Source organism: Marmota monax, unplaced genomic scaffold (assembly GCF_021218885.2).
Source record: "Marmota monax isolate L192 unplaced genomic scaffold, Marmota_monax_Labrador192_F-V1.1 WCK01_AAM20220418_F8-fsc00023, whole genome shotgun sequence".
Lineage (NCBI taxonomy): Eukaryota > Metazoa > Chordata > Mammalia > Rodentia > Sciuridae > Marmota > Marmota monax.
The window spans coordinates 1,812,066-1,825,210 of NW_026692907.1; the positions used below are offsets into that span (position 1 = coordinate 1,812,066).

The 13,145-nt window shown below is 38.7% G+C and overlaps 1 protein-coding gene across 3 annotated transcripts in view; it reads left to right on the plus strand.

Annotated features, from left to right (window-relative positions):
* The window catches only part of Zyg11b (zyg-11 family member B, cell cycle regulator), a 71,258-nt gene that overhangs the window by 40,772 nt on the left and 17,341 nt on the right, over positions 1-13,145 (plus strand). For all 3 annotated transcript variants that reach the window (XM_058581464.1, XM_046450876.2, XM_058581465.1), the window contains 6 exons: positions 6,361-6,460; positions 6,710-6,760; positions 8,626-8,787; positions 8,898-8,945; positions 11,592-11,789; positions 11,911-11,963. In XM_058581464.1, the coding sequence (XP_058437447.1) occupies positions 6,361-6,460; positions 6,710-6,760; positions 8,626-8,787; positions 8,898-8,945; positions 11,592-11,789; positions 11,911-11,963 (612 nt within the window). The remainder of the gene's footprint in view (positions 1-6,360; positions 6,461-6,709; positions 6,761-8,625; positions 8,788-8,897; positions 8,946-11,591; positions 11,790-11,910; positions 11,964-13,145) is intronic.

Sequence of the window (13,145 nt, forward strand, 5' to 3'; positions counted from 1 at the left end):
TTAAGTTGTACTTTGGGAGTTTTAACAGTAATTTTTGGGGCTGGGATGTGGCTCAAGCGGTAGCGTGCTTGCCTGGCATTCGTGCGGCCCGGGTTCGATCCTCAGCACCACATATAAAGATGTTGTGTCTGCCGATAACTAAAAAATAAAAAAAAACAAAAAACAGTAATTTTTTTTTTCCTTCATTTTACTATTTAAACATTCTTTTAACGATGGCATTTTGAAAAGGAAATTTATGACTTAATGAAGCACGTTTCTTGAGCGGCAATTTTATTGAGATTGATTTATTTATATTTTTTTAAATATTTATTTTTGTATTTGTAGTTGAACCCAATAACTATTTATATGTGGTGCTGAGGATCGAACCCAGGACCTCGCACGTGTGAGGTGAGCGCTCTACCGCTGAGCCATAACCCCAACCCGAGATTTATTTATTTTTGATACTGGGAATTGAACTCCTGGGTGCTTACCCACTGAGCTACATCCCCAGCCCATTTTTAAAATTTTATTTAGAGACAGGATATAAGTTACTGAGAGCCTTATTAAGTTGCTGAGCCTGGCTTTGAACTTGTGATCCTCCTGCTTTGGCCTCCCAAGCCATTGATCTCCCAAGCCATCACAACCAGCCATGATTTACTTTTATTTGGATATAGAGTACACTGTTATCTGGTATGGCTAAGGGATGAGGCATTGCATCTATTATTGGAAATAAATATTTGTATAAAAATATAACTATGTCTCGGGGTAGATTGCTAATTTTATTTTGTGAACACCGAACCTCTATGCCTATGGTTGAAATGAAATCAAAGGTGGGAAAGACTTTCTCACTCTCCTAAAGAAGATTAAAATTTAGCCCAAGTACTGGCAAGTTTTCTTAAAGAACCAAATTATAAATATTTTAGGCTGTGGGCTATAGGGTCTCTATTGAAAAAACTTAACTCATTGTAAAGAGCAGCCATAGACAATATGTAAACAAATGAGTGGGATCAGTTCCAACAAACTTTACAAAACAGGCAGCCTGGCCCACAGGTTATAGTTTGCCTCCCTCTGTTCTAGCCAATGCATCGTGTTAGAATTGAGCTTCTTTGTGGCCAGAGGCTGTGACTGATTCATCTTTTTGTCTCTAGTGTGTGTGTGTGTGTGTGTGTGTGTGTGTGTTTGGTTACCAGTGATTGAACCCAGGGGCAGGGGCACTCCACTGAGCCACATCCCCAACCCTATTTTGTGTATTATTTAGAAACAGGCTTTTACTGAGTTGCTTAGTGCCTTGAAGTTACTGAGGCTGGCTTGGAACTTGAGATCCTCCTGCCTCAGCCTCCTGTACTGCTGGAATTACAGGCGTGTACCATCGCACCTGGCTCTGGTGTGTGTTTTTGTTTTTCTTTTTTAATATTTTTTTAGATGATGGTGGGCCTTTTATTTTATTCATTTATTTATATGCGGTGCTGAGAATTGAACCCAGTACCTCACAGATGGTAGGCAAGTGCTGTACCACTGAGCCACAACCCCAGTCCTGTCTCTAGTGTTTATGTGAATATTTAATGGATGGGTGGATGAGTAACTAAATGAGTATAACAAGAGACAGAAGTTTTCATAGAAGAGATGTTGGAAAAATTCACTAGAACCCCAAGCAAGGAAAGAAAGGTGATATATGATTGGTGATCATTGAAACTAAGCTCATGCATACCTACAATACAAGCTACTCAGGAGGCTGAGGCAGGCCTGGGAAACTTAGTGGGATTCTTGCCTCAAAATAAAAGAGCTGGGAGGTAGCTCAGGTTGAGCACTTGCCTAGCATGTGCAAAGCCCTGGGTTTAATTCCTAGCACTGGAAAAAAAAAACATCTTCATGTTAGTGATGGCACTTGATATAATAATAATGAATGCGTCACGCACCATTCCCAAATGTTTTTCATATGCTTAGTCAGTCCTTACAACAATCAGTAATATTGTTATTCTTATGTTCATTTTATAGATGAGGAGACAGGCACAGAAAGGCTTAATAACAAGTTCAAGGTAATGAAGATAATAACTAGAGTAGTATAGATTTAAATCTAGACTGGTGGGCTGGGCATGTGGCTCAGTGGTAAGAGTGTGGCCTAGTATGCAGGGGCCCTGGATTTGATCTCCAGCACTGCAAAAAATAAAATAAAAAACAAACAAACAAAAATATAAATCCAGGCTGACTTCAGAGTCTCTACTTTTTATATCCATAATATATAAATAGTTTTAAAGATAAGGTATGATAGAGTTGTTTTATGTTGTAGAAATTGCATGAATAAAAGCACAAAAAGAGTAAATAATAATAATACTAGTAAAAATTAACCTTTATCAAGAACTTATTATGTCACAAGTTTTGTACTAAGTTTGTGAGCTTGTATGTGATATTATTATTATTTGCATATTTGCAGTGCTGAGAATCAAACCCTGGGCCTTGCTTATACTAAGCAAATGCTCTGTCACTGAACTATATCCCAGTCCATGTGATGTTTAATCCTCACAGCAACCTTATGGAATGTTTTTGTTGTTATTTTACAGATAAAAATATTGAAGTTCAGAGGAATTAAGGAATTTACCAGGGTCCCAAAATTACTAAGTGATAAAACTGGTATTCGAATCCGGGCTGACTCCAAAGTATATGATGCTCTTAATGATTTGACTGCATTGCTTTACATGATAAAATAATTCATTTTATTATTATCATTGAGTAACTGGAAGTCAAAACCTGGCTTCAAAATCTATACACTTAGCCGGGCATGGTAGTGCACAGCTGTAATTCTAGCAACTCTGAAGGCTGAGGCAGCAGAATCACAGTTCAAGGTCATCGTGGCCAATTTAGTGAGATTTTCTTTTTCTTTTTCTTTTTTTTTAATTGTTGGTTGTTCAAAACATTACATAGTTCTTGATATATCATATTTCACACTTTGATTCAAGTGGGTTATGAACTCCCATTTTTACCCCGTATACAGATTGCAGAATCACATCAATTACACATCCATTGATTTACATATTGCCATACTAGTGTCTGTTGTATTCTGCTGCCTTTCCTATCCTCTACTATCCCCCCTCCCCTCCCCTCCCCTCCCCTCCCCTCCCCTCTTCTCTCTCTACCCCCTCTACTGTCATTCATTTCTCCCCTTTGTATTATTTTTCCCTTTCCCCTCACTTCCTCTTGTATGTAATTTTGTGTAACCCTGAGGGTCTCCTTCCATGTCCATGCAATTTCCCTTCTCTCTCCCTTTCCCTCCCACCTCTCATCCCTGTTTAATGTTAATCTTCTTCTCATGCTCTTCGTCCCTACTCTGTTCTTAGTTACTCTCCTTATATCAAAGAAGACATTTGGCATTTTTTTTTTAGGGATTGGCTAGCTGAGATTTTCAAAATAAAAAGGGTTGAGGATGTCCCTCAGTGGTAGAGTACTTGCCTAGCATTCCTGAAACCCTGAGTTTAATCTTTAGTAGCAAAAAAAAAAAAAAAAAAAGAAGAAGAAGCAAAGATTTGAAAGTGTGGATCCATCCTAGAATTCTATAATGCTGTACAGTAGCAACATCATGCCTAAGTTCTGTGACAAGTTTACTGCTAACATGCAGACACAAACTGAAGGGAAAGCAATGGAAACAGAACCACCTTATAAATCTAAAACTGCTGGGTTGGAATATACTTGTAATCCTAGGGGCTCAGGAGGCCAAGGCAGGAGGATTGCAAGTTCAAAGCCAGCCTTAGAAATTTAATGAGGTCCTAAGCAACTTAGTGAGACTGTGTCTCTAAACAAAATATAAAAAGGGCTGGGGGTGTGGCCCTAGGTTCAATACCTAGTACCAAAAAAAGAATGCTGGGTTGGGCTGGGCTTGGCACAGTGGCACACACTTGTAATCCCAGTGACTTTGGAAGCTGACATAGGATGATTGCAAATTCAAGGCTAGCCTCAACCACTTAGTGAGACCTTGTCTCAAAGTAAAATATAGAAAGGGCTGGGGATATACCTCAGTGGTAAAGTGTCCCTGGGTTGGGGATGTAATAACACAGCTCAGTGATAAGGGCATTTGCCTAACATGCATGAAGCCCTAGATTGGATTCCCAGTTCCACACAGCTATACAAATAAAATAAAATATGCCTGCTCAGAGATGGCCTTGGGAATAAAAGGAGGTAACATTAAATGAGGGAAGTTGCATAACATCAATCTCAATATAATCATTCAGCCAACATTTATGAAACACTACTTATTTGTTAATCACTGTATTGGGTATCTGGCATAAAGATATAAATAGGATATGGTTCCTTTCCTCAAGAACCTCACAAGCCATTGGGAGGACTCAGGTGAGTCTCTGGATGATTATGGATCTCCGATTGAGTTATAAATAAAACACTAAGGGTTTGAGAAGTCAACAATGACTTACTGGGCTGGGAATATAGCTTAGTTGGTAAAGGGCTTGCCTTGCATGCACAAAACCCTGGGTTCAATCCCTATTTCAAAATATATCCAGAATTCTACAATTTTTCTCTACTGACATTTCTACCACCCAGACTAGACTAAAAGTGATTTTCTTTTTGAATTATTGTACTAGCTTTTGAACTGCTCTCCTGCTTCTGTCTCTTGCCTTCTGATGCTCATTCTACACATAGCTAATAGAGTAATCCTATTAAAAAACATCAGTGAATTGGGCCTGGTGCAATGGCACATGCCTATAATCCCAGTGACTTGGGAGCCTGAGATAGGAGGTTTTCAAGTTTGAGGCCAGCTCAGCAATTTAGTGAAATCTTATCTCAGAATCAAAAATAAAAATGACAGAGGATATAGCTCTTTGGGAAAGCATCCCTAGATTCAATCCACAGTACCAAAAAACAAAATAAACCATTAGTCAGTGCCTGTCATATCTGTACTCAGAAAGCTTCCATGTCTTTTTATCTCATTCAGAGAAAAAGCTAATTCTTTTTTTTTTTTTTTTCGCATACTGTGGATTAAGCACACATGCTAGGTGAGTGCTCCACCACTGAGCTACATCTCTAGACCTATTAACTTTTTATTTTGAGACAGGGTCTTGTGCTATGTTGCCTAAGCTTGCTTCAAACTTGTGATCCTCCTGCCTCTGCCTCCTGAGTAGCTGGGATTAAGGTATGCACTACTGCCTAGCAAGCTAATTTCTTTCTTTTTTTTTTTTTTTAATTTTCTTTAGTTGCAGGTAGACACAGTACCTTTATTTTATTTATTTTTATGTGGTGCTGAAGATTGAACCCAGTGCCTCGTATGTGCTGGGTTTTAGCTCTACCACTGAGCTAAAACCCAGGTCAAGCTAATTCTTTACTAAAACTCTTTATCTGGTTCCCCTGTTATCCATCTCTGACTTCATCTCAGAGTCTTGCCCTGCTTTTCTCTGTTCTGGCCTCACTGGCTTCCATGCTATTTCTCAAAACCTCCAGGTGCATCACAATTCATGTCCATGTAATTTCCTATCTCTCTACCCTGAATGCTTTTCCTTTTACATTAATGTGGCTTGCTCTTATACTTCTTCAAAAAGTTAAAAAGGCTTTACTTTACTTACTAAGTGTCCATAAATAAAATTTTACCATTTCATATCTTCTCTTTCCCTGCTTATTATTTTTTGTAGTATATGCCATACCATATATTTTATTTATTTACCTGATTTAATGTCTTTTTTCTTCTTCCCTAGATATAAAATCTATGAGAAGGATTTCTTTTTTTTTTCTTTTTTTTGCTTTGGTCACTGCTCTATCTCTACCACTAAGAACACTCTGGAACAAAGCAGATTTTCAGTAAATGTTTGTGAATTAATGAATGTCCCTATTTTTGCTATGTGCTATGAGGAGCCCAGAAAATGCTTAAATTAACACTGTGGTATAGGTAGGCATGGTAGCACACGCCTGTAATTACAGTGGCTCAGGAGGCTCAGCCAGGAGGATCTTGAGTTCAAAGCCAGCTCCAGCAATGGCAAGGCACTAAGCAACTCAGTGACACCTTGTCTCTAAATAAAATACACAACAGGGCTGGGTATGTGGCTCAGTGGTTGAGTGCGCCTGAGTTCAATCCCTGGTACCAAAAATAAAATAAAATAAAAATAACAAAGTCCCTGTAGTATAGAAATATAAAATAGGTGATAATTCTAGAAGATGAAATGTAGTTTTGACCTTATTTTCCAAATTGTTAATTCTTTATAAAATGTCAGAATTAATAAGGCATCATCTAGAAAACATTAAGTGTAATTGTTTATTCTCTATCAGTTAAGAGGAATTTTCACTTTCTGATTTCACCTACTTCAGTTATAGCATCAATTCCCAGCTAGAGCTCTGAAACTAATTACGGGCCTCCAGAATTAACTCATGAAACCCTATATGTGTTTTCAGGTTTGAAGCAGCCAAGCTTGTCATGCAGTGGCTCTGCAACCACGAGGATCAAAATATGCAAAGGATGGCAGTTGCTATCATTTCCATCCTAGCTGCCAAGGTACCTCAACTCTTGCCGAATAATTTTCTATAGGAAGTTGTTTCCCATTACAGTTACCATCTGCCCCCATCCTCTGAGTCCTAGAAATATCATTAAGCCTCTTGGCCAGCCTACTTATTCAAGCTGCATTAAATATTCGAGAATTCCAAGTTGGTCAGATATTTTGGCTTTAGAGTCTATTAAAATAAATGGTAGTAAACTCACACTATTAGTTTTTGGACATTTACTTTGTCTTATGCTTGTTTCTAGCTTTCTACAGAACAAACTGCACAGCTTGGTGCTGAGCTCTTCATTGTCAGGGTAAGCTCATTATCTCCTCTCTGCAGTCTACTAGATGTTATTTATTTTTCTTATTTTCAGGCAGTGTTTTGTATCTCCTGACTGTATACACCTATATACCTGTACACACGTGTGTGTTTTTCTGGTATTAGGGTTTGAACCCAGTGATGTTCTACTGCTGACAGAGTCTCACTAAGTTGTCTACGCTGGTCTGGAACTTGTGATCCTCCTTGTCTCAGCCTCCTGAGTAGTTAGGATTCTAAGTGAGCACCACCATGCCTAGCTTGGTACTGGGGACTGACTTCAGAGCTTTTACATGCTAGGCAAGTGCTGGTCTACTGAATTACACCCTCAGCTTCTATTTTTTTAAAACAATTTATTATTTCTTCTTTTTTTTTTGGGGGGGGAGTACCAGGGATTGAATTCAGGGGCACTCAACCACTGAGCCACATCCCCAGCCCTATTTTGTATTTTATTTAGAGACAGAGTCTCACTGAGTTGCTCTGTGCTTCACTTTTGCTGAGGCTCTGTTTGAACTCATGATCCTCCTGTGTCAGCCTCCCCAGATGCTGGGATATAGGCGTGCACCCCTGCACCTGGCTTTTTTATTACTTCTTTTTTTTTTTTTTTTTTTAATATTTTTTAGTTGCGGATGGACCTGATGTCTTTACTTTTTATTTATTTATTTTATGGGTTGCTGAGGATTGAACCCAGGGACTCACGCATGCAAGGCAAGCACTACACCACTGAGCCACAACCCCAGCCCCTTTATTACTTCTTAATGGATGTATTCATTTATTTTCAAGAAGCAACTTCATGCCTTAACAGATGGAGAAAGCCCTGAGTAAGATGACCTAGATTCTAATTTGTAATCTTACTTGTGAATTTTAAGCAAATTACTTGAACCTTTGGGGCCTACATAAGCATTAAGATCCTGGGGCCTACATAGTAATAAGATCCTATCTAGCTGGGTTATGTGGCACATATCTGTAATTCCAGTGATTTGGGAAGCTGAGGCAAGAGGATCACAAGTTCAAAGCTAGCCCCTGCAACTTAGATACTGTCTCAAAATAAAACATGGGCTGGGAATATGGCTCAGTGAGTAAGCACCCTGGGTTTAATCCCTGGTACAAAAACAACAACAACAACAAAGTCCTATCTAGCCCAGTGTGGTAGTGCATGCTTGTAATCCCAGTGACTCAGGAGGCTAAGGCAGAAAGATTGCAAGTTTGAAGCCAGCCTCAGCATTTAGTGAATCCCTATCTCAAAATAAAAAATAAGATAGGGCTGGGGGCTGGGGTTGTGGCTCAGTAGTAGAGTGCTCGCCTAGAAGGTACAAGGCCCTTGGTTCAGTCCTCAGCTCCACATAAATGTAAAATAAAGATATTGTGTCCACCTAAAACCAAAAAGTAAATATTAAAAAATAAATAAATAAAAGAAAGGGCTGGGGTGTAGAATGGACCTAGATTCAATCCCCGGTACTGGAGGTTTAAGGAAAAAAAAAAAAAAGTCCTGCACCTATAATCCCAGTAATGCAGGAGGATCACAAGTTCAAGGCCAGCCTGGGCACTTTAGAAAAACCCTGTCTCAAAATGTTTAAGAAAGGACTGGGCCTAGGTATGCTGGTGCACTCCTGTAATCTCAATAACTTTGGAGGCTGAGATAGGAGGATTGCAAATTCAAGGCCAACCTGAGCATCTTAGTGAGATCCTGTCTCAAAATAAAAAGGGGTAGGGATATAGCTCAGGTTTGGAGCACTTGCCTAAAATGTATGAGGCCCTGGGTTCAATCCCTAGCACCAAAAAAAAAAAAAAAAAAAAACAAAAAATCACAAATTATAATGACAATTCAATAATGAAAAATTAATTCTGTTTTACTTCTTTTAGCAACTTCTTCAAATAGTGAAGCAGAAAACCAACCAAAATTCAGTGGATACTACATTGAAGTTTACTTTGAGTGCACTTTGGAACCTCACAGATGAATCCCCAACCACTTGCAGACACTTTATTGAAAACCAAGGCTTAGAACTCTTCATGAGAGTTCTGGAGGTTAGAATGAGAACTTAGTCTACTGTTTTAACATTGATTTACTTATTTATGCATTTATTTGTTATCTTTGGTTCTTTGGGTAATTACAGGTTTCCCTTTCTTTGTTACAGTCTTTCCCAACTGAGTCATCCATTCAACAGAAAGTTCTAGGACTTTTGGTAAGATATAAACATTTCCTGTTAAATCCCAAGCTCTTTGTTTCCTTCTGGGGGAATACATTGAAAGCTGCTGCTGAACAGGTGATGGGAGCACACGCCAATAATCCCAGTACTCAGAAGGCTGAGGCCAGAGAATTGCAAATTCAAAGGCAAGTTGGGCAATTTAGCAAAACCTTATCTCAAAAAAAGGGGGGGCTGGGGCTGGGTTGTGGCTCAGTAGTAGAGCTCATGCCTCGCTTATGTGAGGCACTGGGTTTGAGTCTCAGCACCACATAAAAATAAATAAATAAAATAAAGATATTGTGTCTAACTAAAAAATACATATATATTTTAAAGGCGGGGGGCCTGAGATTTGGCTCAATGGTAGAGCACCCCGAGTATAATCAGTAATACGCCAAGAGAGAGAGGAATTGATATTTCTCCTGTTTGTTCTTTCTCCCCTCCCCTCTCCTGTCCTTTCCTTCCCTCTCTCCTCTTCTTCCCTTCCTTCTCCTTTCTTCTCTTCTCTCCTCTTCCCTCTTCTTCTCTCTTCTCTCTGTCTGGAGTACTTAATATTGAATTCAGGGATTTGAGCATGCTGGGTAAGCAAGCAATCCACCATTAAGCTACATCCCCAACCCTTTTTTAAATTTTATTTTGAGACAGGGGGTTACTTAGTTGTCCAGGCTAGCCTTGAACTTGCAGTCCTCCTGCATCACCCTCTGGGTGTTATGGCAAGATTGCAATAAATCACCAAGTCAATCTTAAAGCAGGAGATGGAACCATCTTTATTCACCAGCCCACTAGTTGACTACAAGTTAAAGAATGGTTACTAATATCTAGACAATCATTCTTTGACAAGGTACATTGTCCAAGAAAAATGGGAATCAAAAAGAGAACAATTTTACATTGCATAAGAATTGCCATTTTGTATTGCCAAACATGCTATCCTAAGCAACTGTTGATGGGTGTAGAGGCAGGGTGTTCCCATGGGAAAAGCATTTCTTACATGACAAGGAGTCTCAGGGTAAAATGGAGTTATGTTTGGTTATTTCCCATATATCCTGGCCCATAACATTGGCAAGATATTACCACAAAGTTAGCAATTTTTGCAGTACTTGGAATTGAACCCAGTGCATTCTAAGCAAATATTCTACCAGTGAGCCACATCCCTTTCTTATATATTTTTTTTTCCTCATGCTTATGTTTTCATTTTATCTTGAGTAATATTTATAATAGCTCTTTTAAATCTTTGCCAGAAGTATTGTGTATCTCAAGTGGAGACCTTAATTCTGCCCTGGCAGGTTCTTGACACTGCAGAAAGGAATTTCAGTATGTGTCAAAGAGGCACAAGCAGAGGTTTATTTAGAAAAAGTAAGGAGATTTACCCAGGAAAGCAAACAATAGAGCAGGATATGCACTCAAAGCACCGGGAGTGTTGGCACTCAAGAGTGAGATGCCAGCTGGCTATGGTAAAGCATGCCTGTAATCCCAGTGACTCAGGAGGCTGAGGCAGGAAGATTGCAAGATCAAGGACAAGTTTCAGCAGTTTAGTGAGGCCCTAAGCAACTTAGTCCCTGTATCAAAATAAAAAATAAAATGGACTGGGGATGTGCTCTGTGGTAGAATACTGGGTTCAATCCCTGATATAAAACAAAACAAACAAAAAAAATGAGACACGCTTTTGGGGTCTTAGGCTTCTTCTTTTAAAGGAAACTTTGTTAAGTGTTGAGCATCAGCCTAATGAGCTCCATTCTTTTGATCAAGGAACAGAGTCGTTCTGGGTGATCTGGTTCTTTAGAATCTTTAAGTTGAATTAATAGCACTTAGTCTGTACCCATGTAATAGCTTTTTAACATTCTCTCTTTCTCTCTCTCTGCTTCTTTTAATCTGTCTAAAAATACATTCTGTAAACTGACAAGGTATATAGGTTCTATTTAATTGAATTTACAGTACCCTAAGATTTATTGGACCTTTATTTAAAATTCAGGCCTGGAGGAAAACAGGTCTGGCAAGTGAAGGAGAGAGTGTTCCTGCAGGCTTTATTTGTTTATTTATTTATTTTTAATGTTTTTCTTTGTAGATGGATACAATACTTAAATTTTATTTATTTATTTTTATGTAGTGCTGAGGATTAAACCCAGTGCTTCATGTATGCTAAGGAAGTGCTCTACCCCTGAGCCACAACAATAGCCCCTCATGAGAGTTTTAGATTTAAAATTATAGTTTCTTTTTTCTTCCCAGTTTGTCTCCTTTCTAGCCATCCTTCCTTCTTCTATTCTAACTCAGCCCCATGGCATTTCACCCCATATCATATAATTAGTCAGCCAAAGATTTGAGGGTACATCTATACAACTCTGTCTCTGTATATAATCCCAGTAGCTATGTGTCTGACTGTTGATACTCACTCTCTCTTTCCTTTCCAATACGCTGTTTTACAAAATTTTGCAGCTTGGCTACCCTGAACTACAACTTCTGCCTTCTCAACTCAACAAAACAGCAAGGTTCTCTTTGGGTTCATTGTAATCTGGAAACTGCACCTTTTGAATACTTTTCCTCTCAGCAGTCACCTTCTGGCATTGTTTGTTGTTCAGTGTCTGAAGACAGTTCCCTTAACCACTTAGTATGTGTATTGCATTAATTTTTATATATTATTTTTTTTCCCAGAACAATATAGCTGAAGTTCAAGAATTGCATTCTGAATTAATGTGGAAAGATTTTATAGACCACATCAGTAGTCTCCTACACAGTGTTGAAGTGGAAGTCAGTTACTTTGCAGCTGGAATTATTGCACATTTAATATCAAGAGGAGAACAAGCTTGGACATTAAGCCGTAGCCAGAGGAATTCTCTTCTTGATGACCTGGTAGGGTCATTTTTCATTTTCTAGAAAAATTACATATTGGTTAAACTATCAGAGTCTTATAATATGATAATGTGACATTAATAATTATTATAATTCTTCCTGTATGTCTTATGTCTTCTAGCATTCAGCTATTTTGAAATGGCCAACTCCAGAGTGTGAAATGGTAGCATACAGGTAATTAACATGATAATTAGTAAATGGCCAGTGGGAGCACCGAGGATATAGCTCAGTTATTAGATTGTTTGCTTAGCATGCCTGAGGCCCTTTGTTCCATCCCAAGCAACACACACACACACACACACACACAAAAAAAAAAAAGATTAAAAAGCTAGTGACCAAAGCTAGTGACCAGCTGGGCATATTATAATCCCAGTAGCTCTGTAACCCAGTGGCCCAGGTGGCTGAGGGAGAAGGAACACAAGTTCAAAGCCAGTCTCAACTAAAGTGAGGCACTAAGCAACTCACTGAGACCCTATCTCTAAATAAAATACAAAATAGGGCTGGGGATATGGCTCAGTGGTCAAGTGCCCCTGAAATCAATCAGTCATTTTTCATACTTCAAGATTACCCCTATTAGATGTATAATTTTTCTCTATTAGTACTGGCTTTAAAAGAAGCAAAATTTTGCGTGGTGTGGTGGCACACCCGAGGAATCCCAGCTACTCAGGAGGCAGGGGCAGGAGGATCAGAAGCTCCAGGCTGTGAGATTCTGTTTTAAAATAAAATAGATGGTCTGGTTATATATCTCAGTGGTAGAGCACTCCTGGGTTTAGTCTCCAGTACAACCAAAAAAAAAAAAAAAAAGTAGCAAAATATTTGACATTTTTCTGTCACCTATACATTAATCATTCTTTCTATATATATAAGTCCCAAGGATTTGTCTCTACTCTTTATTTTTTAGTTGTAGTTGGATACAATACCTTTATTTTATTTTATTTATTTATTTTTATGTGGTGCTGAGGATTGAACCCAGGCCCTCGCACGTGCTAGGCAAGTGCTCTACCGCTGAGCCACAACCCCAGCCCCTGTCTCTAATCTCGGAATTCAAAGATGACCAAGACATGGTGCTGCACACAAGAATCTTATACTCTAGTGAGGCAGATCAAATGTGAATTTTATATAATTCACCATTATGCTAGATGTGCATAGAATGTTATAAAATTAAAAATAAGAGTCCTTAACCTTATACTGGAAGATATTTAAAGGAAGTGAATTACTACTGAGTTTTGAAGATACTTAAAGTTGGGCAAGAGATTTTTGGATGAGAAAGCAATGTGTGAATACACACAGATCTGAAACAACGTGATAGCATTGACAGAACTAGAAGTAATACCACATTTGTTCAGGAAAACTATA